The following is a 10,000-nucleotide window of genomic DNA, read 5'->3' on the forward strand; positions in this document are numbered from 1 at the left end:
GTCAGACGTAACAACCCAGTGTTTGGGTAGTTTTTGTGTTACTCAGCTCCTGGGTCAGACGCAACAACCCAGTGTTTGGGTAGTATTTGTGTTACTCAGCTCCTGGGTCAGACGCAACAACCCAGTGTTTGGGTAGTTTTGGGAAACCCAGATCCTGGGTCAGACGTAACAACCCAGTGTTTGGGTAGTTTTTGTGTTACTCAGCTCCTGGGTCAGACGCAACAACCCAGTGTTTGGGTAGTTTTTGTGTTACCCAGCTCCTGGGTCAGATGTAACAACCCAGTTTTGGGTAGTTTTTGTGTTACCCAGATCCTGGGTCAGACGTAACAACCCAGTGTTTGGGTAGTTTTTGTGATACCCAGATCCTGGGTCAGACGTAACAACCCAGTGTTTGGGTAGTTTTGGGAAACCCAGATCCTGGGTCAGACGTAACAACCCAGTGTTTGGGTAGTTTTGGGAAACCCAGATCCTGGGTCAGGCGTAACAACTCAGTGTTTGGGTAGTTTTTGTGCAACCCAGATCCTGGGTCAGATGTAACAACCCAGCATTTGGGTAGTTTTTGTGTAACCCAGATCCTGGGTCAGGCGTAACAACTCAGTGTTTGGGTAGTTTTTGTGCAACCCAGATCCTGGGTCAGATGTAACAACCCAGCATTTGGGTAGTTTTTGTGTAAGCCAGATCCTGGGTCAGATGTAACAACCCAGCGTTTGGGTAGTTTTGTGTAACCCAGATCCTGGGTCAGATGTAACAACCCAGTGTTTGGGTAGTTTTTGTGTAACACAGATCCTGGGTCAGACGTAACAACCCAGTGTTTGGGTAGTTTTTGTGTAACCCAGATCCTGGGTCAGACGTAACAACCCAGCGTTTGGGTAGTTTTGTGTAACCCAGATCCTGGGTCAGACGTAACAACCCAGTGTTTGGGTAGTTTTTGTGTAACACAGATCCTGGGTCAGACGTACACACACACATGAAAGCACAGGTTCAGGGATAGAGAGTGTTACCATGAAAGGCGCGCTGGTCCAGGCCATGGTGGACAGAGCGCTGAGGTAGGCTGTTTTCTTCAGCACGTTCAGCTCCTTCTGTCGGATCTCCAGGATCTTCTCCTTGAAGGAGATTTCCCAGGCGTAGAGCTTCAGCACCTTGATGCCGTTGAGGATCTCGTTCATCAGCTTGATGCGGTCGTCCTTGTGTTTCATCTGCTCCACCTGTGCACAGCATCACTCACACGCTCTTATTGCTTTCAGGGATACATTTTCATTCAAATTCATTTTAGTAATTTTGTGGTGCAGTTTTGTCATTTTCATTAGTCATATTTTTATGTTTATGTAGATTTGATTTTTTTTTTTTTCAGTTTTAGGTTAGTTTCAGTACATCAAGATCAAATAAACGAAAATGATAAATAATTATGTTAATGTCATAATTATTTAATGAGACATTATTATAGCTTTTAGTATTATTTTGAATTAGTTATTTTTCTATTTTACATTATTATTTCAGTTAGTTTTAGTAATTTTGCTGTGCATGTTTTGTCATTTTTATTATTATATTGTTCTGTTTTTTTAAATGTATATATAGATTTTATTAATTTTATTTCAGTTTTAGTTTTTTATTTACATTTTGAATTTGTTTTTATTTTTATATTTTCCATTTTAATTTCAGATAAAGTTTTAGAAATTTTTTGCATGTTTTTTTGTCAATATAGATTTTATTAATTTTTATTTCAGTTTAAGTCTTTATTCATATTTATTTTCATTTTCATTTCAGTTAAGTTTTAGTAATTTTAGACATTTTTATTAGCTTTTTTGTCTATATGATTTTATAAATTTTTCATTAGTTAATGAAAAGTTAAAATACTGGTAAATGAAAATGAGAAAAGTTGCAGTGAATTAGTTCTTATTTTTCTATTTTCCATTTTCATTTTAATATAAGTTAAAGTTTTAATAATTTTGTTGTGCATTTTTGTCATTCTTATTCATTTGTATATGTCTATGTAGATTTTATTCATTTTTATTTCAGTTTTAATTCATATTTTAAGTATATTTTACTTTTTGTATTTTCCATCTTTTTTATTTCCATTTTTATTTAAGTTAACGTTTTCAAAGTGTTTTTGTTGTGAATTTATTTCAGTTTAATTTGAATTATTTTAGTAAATATAATAAAAAAAAAAAAGAGAACTGTTCCCTTGGCAACTATAGCTTAAATTAAATAAATGTTTTTTTATTATTTTCTTTTATAACAGTTTATTTTATTTCAAGTAATGTAATGTTTTCTTTGTATGGTTTTAGTTAACTATCATGACTCTGGTGCAGATAAACAGACACCAATGACATCCATCCATCCATATGACATGCTCTGTCTCTTTAAGAGGAAATGAAACTTCACAATTTGAGACACTGATGAAAACCTTGACTTTGAAAACTTTGAAAACCACAGCAGAAGAAGATATATTGATAAGCAGCAGAACTGAAGGCTGTTGTGTGAACAGTTTGTGACCGAATAAGTGTCAAACATGTTCCCACGATCTTTATCAGTAATAAAATGTTCAGTAATAAATAATAGCATCTCTGTCATTGAATCATAAGTGAATGAGTCATTGAATCATTCACTCAACTTTTGTTATTTGAACATTAAGGGAAGATTAATTCATCACTTTGTCAACATTACGGGAGTGTTTCTTCTGCATGTTCTGGACTCAGATGAGCAGGACCGCTGACCTGGTAAGTTCTGGTCTTCATGGCGATGAAAGCGTTGAATGGGATTAGCAGAACCATCACGGCCACACCCGCCAACACCGACGGACCCAGGTTCTGGAGAAAGACAACAATGAGAACGGATCGCTCACGTCTACTTTTCTGTCAGACATATAATCACTTCCCCTCCCTGCGTCATTTCAGAAATATCGAGATACTGTTAGTTTTTAGATTTTATTAAAACTGTTTTTATTTTATGCTTTCACTTTGATTTTAGTCAAAGATTTAGTAATTATTTTATTTTTTTTGCCATTTACCAATCAGATCAACGTGTGATCGTAAACCATTTTTGTTTAAAGAACAGATAACTCTGATCTAACGCTCAATTAACGTTACTGAAAGAATGTTTGTCCATAACTTTGAGAGAACCTTCTGTTCGTTTTTAGATTTTATGAAGTGTTTTTTTGTTTTTTTTTGTCAAATTGTTTGTAATTTTGTGTTTTTTTGCCATTTTTGAATGAGAAAAAATGAGAAATGTGGCCCTCGCAACTAGCTGAAAATAATTTTACGTTTTTTACATTTGATTTAATTTCAGTTCATGTTTTGTTTCGTCTTTCAGACATTTTTTTATTTTGTTTTGTTTAATATTTTCTTTCCTCATTCAAACAAATTTTTTGACAGATATGATTGACCTGAAGAATGAAAGCTGTATCATACTTGGAAATATATGAGTAATATCACGTTCATAGCCATGCGAATTGACTCAATATCGATATCTGTGTTTTTTCATATTATTCATATATATATATTGTATTTCAATAATTCAAGCATTTTTTATTTACTTTTTCAAGGGTTTTCCAGGACTTCTATTTTAGGTTTTTGGAGATGAAGGCATGTTACGTTCATCTAATTTGGGGCAGTTTGATTGGACGCACAGCCTTTAATGTCAAAAAAAAGAAAAAGCCTCTCTAACGGCCTAACAGGGAAAACATTTTTACATGATTATATGCTTCGAAGCATTTTAGATTTGCATTTAGAAATTTAAAGAGAAACATTGTGTATGAATATGAATATCCGTTCAATAGAAAAGGCAAGGGGAAGTATTTAAATGTATTCAAATGCGTAGAAGCGCTCACCTGCCACAGGAAGAAGAGGGCCAGGACGATCTGCAGCGGCGCTGACCACAGCATGTTGAGGAAGGTGGTGAGATCCATGAAGCGCTGAGCGTCCACAGACATCAGGTTGACCACCTCACCCACCGTAGACGAGCGCTTGGCTGCGTTTGTGATCACTAGTGACTGCGAAGACCAATGAAAACGTGCCAAATATGCTTCCACAATACAACATACAATGTTCTTTTCATTGTCACAATACAAAAACAACTAGATTTGATGCATCAGTAACTCAATTTAAGGTTTAAAATGTGAAAATGTTCAGTAATAACATTTCTTGTCATTGAATCATTCACTCAACTCTTTTGGTCATTTGAACCTTAAAGATTTAGTTCACTTTTAAAAAAACTTTTGCTGATAATTTGCTCACCGCGATGTCATCAAGATGTCCATGTCTTTCTTTCTTCAGTGGAAAAGAAATGAAGGTTTTTGATGAACACATTTCTCCATATAATGGACGTCAATGGGCCCCAAACGGGTCAAGGTCCAGATGACAGTGTCAGCGCCGCTTCAACGGGCTTTAAACGACACCAGACGATGAATACGGCTCTTATCTAGATAAGAGCCGTATTCATCGTCTGGTGTCGTTTAAAGGGTGTCGTTTAAAGTGTCGTTTAAAGACCCGTTTGGGGCCCATTGACGTCCATTATATGGAGAAATGTGTTCATCAAAAACCTTCATTTCTTTTCCACTGAAGAAAGAAAGACATGGACATCTTGATGACATCGGGGTAAGGAAACTATCAGCAAAAGTGTTTTTAAAAGTGAACTAATCCTTTAAAGTCCCCCTGTGGTGTAAATCCAGCTTCTAATGTAGTTTATGTGTGTATGTGGTGTTATTAATCTGCTTTAACACACCATGTGTAAGTTCATAAGTGGACAGCATTGCTGAGTATTTTCTGCTTAAAACTGCAGTGAACCAAAGACAGTCTCAAACACACGGTTTGAAATCGCTGGTGTTTCTGACGTCACACACTACCTTGACCAATCAGATCAACGTGTGATCGTCCACCAGTGGATCTCTAAATGAGTGAGTGAGTGGAGGCGGGGCTCATCTGCATATTCATAGAACCGCGCATACTAAATGAGGCAAGGGTGTCGAGTTACATTCAAGATATTTTAAGGCATGAAGAAAACATTAAATATGTCATTTTGCTGATCAAAGATTAGTTTTAAGGGATACAATGATTGATTACAAGGAGATTTTAAAATGAAGATTCCATTTCATCACGTTGTAAACATTACGGGAACGTTACATTTGAATGTTGAACATTCCAATAAAAGTAGTACATTTAAAAAACATTCAATGAACAATGCATTTGTGTGCTAACATTTTGAGAACATTATTAAAGAATCAAATCGAACGTTTAATTAACGTTACTAAAAGAATGTTTGTTCATAACTTTGAGAGAACCTTTCCAGAACGTTCTGAGTACGTCTCCTTACATGCCATGCTAAATAAACACAGTATATGCAGTGACGCATGCTAATGCACTTCAAAGCTTTTTCTAATGCAATATCCCATGACTAAGCACATTACTTCCTTTTTCAATTCAAGGAATATTCCTGGTGACACACAGACGCACTTAAATGTGCACCGCCCACGAGTGAAGCACGTTTACAATAAAGCAGCTCTAGGTAAAAGTGCACAGATGTGTGTGAACACGCCGTCACGCCAAGGCAACTGTAATCCCTGAGCTTTTCTTTAGCTGTGAGTGTTTAGAGGAGTGGAGCAGAGGCCACAGGACTGGATTACTACACAACTGTGAGACTTGAACTTCTATAACGCGATGTCATGCTGGCGTCATGCTCGCATTTTAAATTGAACACAGTTGTGCATATCTTTATTTGGAAATGAAATGTAGATAATGAGATAGAAATGGAAATGAAATGTGGATAATGAGATAGAAATGGAAATGAAATGTGGATAATGAGATAGAAATGGAAATGAAATGTAGATAATGAGATAGAAATGGAAATGAAATGTGGATAATGAGATAGAAATGGAAATGAAATGTGGATAATGAGATAGAAATGGAAATGAAATGTGGATAATGAGATAGAAATGGAAATGAAATGTGGATAATGAGATAGAAATGGAAATGAAATGTGGATAATGAGATAGAAATGGAAATGAAATGTGGATAATGAGATAGAAATGGAAATGAAATGTAGATAATGAGATAGAAATGGAAATGAAATGTGGATAATGAGATAGAAATGGAAATGAAATGTGGATAATGAGATAGAAATGGAAATGAAATGTGGATAATGAGATAGAAATGGAAATGAAATGTGGATAATGAGATAGAAATGGAAATGAAATGTGGATAATGAGATAGAAATGGAAATGAAATGTGGATAATGAGATAGAAATGGAAATGAAATGTGGATAATGAGATAGAAATGGAAATGAAATGTGGATAATGAGATAGAAATGGAAATGAAATGTGGATAATGAGATAGAAATGGAAATGAAATGTAGATAATGAGATAGAAATGGAAATGAAATGTGGATAATGAGATAGAAATGGAAATGAAATGTGGATAATGAGATAGAAATGGAAATGAAATGTGGATAATGAGATAGAAATGAAATGTAGATAATGAGATAGAAATGGAAATGAAATGTGGATAATGAGATAGAAATGGAAATGAAATGTGGATAATGAGATAGAAATGGAAATGAAATGTGGATAATGAGATAGAAATGGAAATGAAATGTGGATAATGAGATAGAAATGGAAATGAAATGTAGATAATGAGATAGAAATGGAAATGAAATGTGGATAATGAGATAGAAATGGAAATGAAATGTGGATAATGAGATAGAAATGGAAATGAAATGTGGATAATGAGATAGAAATGGAAATGAAATGTAGATAATGAGATAGAAATGGAAATGAAATGTGGATAATGAGATAGAAATGGAAATGAAATGTGGATAATGAGATAGAAATGGAAATGAAATGTGGATAATGAGATAGAAATGAAATGTAGATAATGAGATAGAAATGGAAATGAAATGTGGATAATGAGATAGAAATGGAAATGAAATGTGGATAATGAGATAGAAATGGAAATGAAATGTGGATAATGAGATAGAAATGGAAATGAAATGTGGATAATGAGATAGAAATGGAAATGAAATGTAGATAATGAGATAGAAATGGAAATGAAATGTAGATAATGAGATAGAAATGGAAATGAAATGTGGATAATGAGATAGAAATGGAAATGACATGTGGATATGTAGACTTGAAATAAATAGTTAAATAGTAAATAGTTTGGCATATATCAATTAAACATATCTGTGACATATATGGTCAAAACATACAGTATTATACAAATAATAATCATATTCATCATATTAATATATGTCAATATACTCATTTAATATGGCAAACTTATATATGTTAAAAACCTATATCAACATATATGTAGAGATATGTATATATGTGATAGCAATATATTGTCTCATATTTAGCATATATGACGGCGTCACTAGCGATATAGGGACATATATGTCATATATTACATTTCCGTATGTTCATTTCTGTTGTAAAAAAGTTATTAATCTAGTTGATTTATATATATAGCCGCTCTGGAGTAAACCGTGAAGTCATCGTCCAGCTTGTATAATAGTGTCAATGCAGGAGATCAATAATATTGTTGAATATTAAATTAAATGTTAAATTTAAGCGAGCCAAGCCAAAGGCAACAAAGGCGACAGGAATAACATAACAGGAATAACACATTCAAGTGCAAGTTACTGTTAATATAAGCTCAATTATCAGTATCTACTGTTTTCATTGGGGCTGAACGCACTTTTCCTGACATACCGTACTACATTTATCATAATAAACGCACAGACCTGTAATAGTACTCCATGGAGAGGTCATTTGAGTTCTGAAGGCTGCAGTTTTCCCAGTGCTATGAACGGTCAAGATAAAGTGCTTCCAACCCCTAAAACTGGCTTAAAAGCTTAGTTCACCCTTCTGTCGTTATTTACTCCTGTCATTCTGAACCTATATTTGCATGTGCAGAAGTATATGCATTTCTTTTCTTTTGCCTAACACAAAATAAAATATGTGGAAGAACAAGGAGTCCATTGTGTGGACAGAAAAACACTGAGACGTTTGAGATATTGAGTTACACAGAAGAAAGAAACGCAAAGAAAACCACAGAGCTTTCTGTTCTCAACACACGTCTTTAATAATGTTCTCAAAACGTTAGCGCAAACACTTACTTTATACATTGTTCATGGAATGTTTAAGTTGGATGTTCGCCTAATGTTTTTTAAATGTTACTACTTACGGTCAGCAAACATTTAAAAGTAAAAAAATGTTTGCATGATGACAAACTAGAATGTTATATTTGTTGTGTAAATCCAGCTTCTAATGTAGTTTATGTGTGTATGTGGTGTTATTAATCTGCTTTAACACACACCATGTGTAAGTTCATAAGTCGACAGCATTGCTGAGTATTTTCTGCTTAAAACTGCAGTGAACCAAAGACAGTCTCAAAAACACGGTTTGAAATCGCTGGTGTTTCTGACGTCACACACTACCTTGACCAATCAGATCAACGTGTGATCGTCCACCAGTGGATCTCTGAGTGAGTGAGTGAGTGGAGGCGGGGCTCATTTGCATATTCATAGAACCGTGTAACCAATCAGATCAACGTGTGCTCGTCAACCAGTGGATCTCTGAGTGAGTGAGTGAGTGGAGGCGGGGCTCATTTGCATATTCATAGAACCGTGTAACCAATCAGATCAACGTGTGCTCGTCAACCAGTGGATCTCTGAGTGAGTGAGTGAGTGGAGGCGGGGCTCATTTGCATATTCATAGAACCGCGCATACTAAATGAGGCAAGGGTGTCGAGTTACATTCAAGATATTTTAAGGCATGAAGAAATTTTTCAAGGAAAAAACATTAAATATGTAATTTTGGTGATCAAAGATGAGTTTTAAGGGATAAAGATTGACTACAATGTTCACAAAACACACAAAAGATGATGTTTTCTACATACAAACATTGCATTCTGGTCTACATGAGTGTATTTCTGCACAGAGACGCTAGTATGTACCTTCCTGTAGATGGCTCCGATGATGGCGGAGCGAAGCCTCATGCCCGTGACAAAGCAGTACTGAAAGTGCTGATGCAAGATGAGGGTCTGTAAGAGGGAAGTGCCGAACATCAGGAAGGCCAGCGCGTAACCCCACCACAGCGGCGCGTGCTCGGTTTTGGTGAAGTCGATCAACATCCTGACAATGACAGGAGAACCATGTTAACACCACACCTCATGCAACGAGGCTTCCATGAATCAGATTTACACAAACGGTCAAAAGTTTGGAATAATTAAGTCTCTTCTGCTCACCAAGGCTGCAAAATACAGTAGAAAGTGTGAAAGATTATTAGAACGGAAAACAGCTGTTTTTTTATGTGCATATATAGTAACGTGTAATTTATTTCTGTGATCAAAGCTGAATTTATTTGATAAAAAATAAAGTAAAAACTGTGAAATATTATTCCAATGTAATAAAGCTGTTTTTATGTGAATATATAGTAACGTATAATTTATTTCTGTGATCAATCCGAATTTATTTGATCAAAAATACAGTAAAAACTGTGAAATATTATTCCAATGTAAAAAAGCAGTTTTTATTTGAATATATAGTAAAGTATAATGTATTCACATAAAAACTGTGAAATATTATTCCAATGTAAAAAAGCTGTTTTTATGTGAATATATTATACTTTATTATTCCTGTGATCAAAGATTAATTTATTTGATCAAAAATACAGTAAAAACTGTGAAATATTATTCCAATGTAAAAAAGCAGTTTTTATGTGAATATATAGTAACGTATAATTTATTTCTGTGATCAAAGCTGCATTTATTTGATAAAAATACAGTAAAAACTGTGAAATATTATTCCAATGTACAAAAGCAGTTTCTATGTGAATATATAGTAACGTATAATTTATTCCTGTGATCAAAGATTAATTTATTTGATCAAAAATACAGTAAAAACTGTGAAATATTATTTTAATGTAAAAAAGCAGTTATGTGAATATATAGTAACGTATAATTTATTTCTGTGATCAAAGCTGCATTTATTTGATAAAAATACAGT

General features: G+C 34.4%; 1 protein-coding gene across 2 annotated transcripts in view; it reads right to left on the reverse strand.

The window, feature by feature from the left end:
• Nucleotides 1–10,000, reverse strand: part of abcc3 (ATP-binding cassette, sub-family C (CFTR/MRP), member 3) — an 87,755-nt gene that overhangs the window by 41,929 nt on the left and 35,826 nt on the right. For both annotated transcript variants that reach the window (XM_079595004.1, XM_079595005.1), the window contains exons 9-12: nt 8,950–9,127; nt 3,827–3,988; nt 2,715–2,807; nt 1,002–1,205 (exon numbers count right to left, since the gene is read on the reverse strand). In XM_079595004.1, coding sequence (XP_079451130.1) covers nt 1,002–1,205; nt 2,715–2,807; nt 3,827–3,988; nt 8,950–9,127 — 637 coding nt within the window. The remainder of the gene's footprint in view (nt 1–1,001; nt 1,206–2,714; nt 2,808–3,826; nt 3,989–8,949; nt 9,128–10,000) is intronic.

Source organism: Phoxinus phoxinus, assembly GCF_949152265.1.
Source record: "Phoxinus phoxinus genome assembly, chromosome: 21".
In the NCBI taxonomy this organism is placed as follows: Eukaryota; Metazoa; Chordata; class Actinopteri; order Cypriniformes; family Leuciscidae; genus Phoxinus; species Phoxinus phoxinus.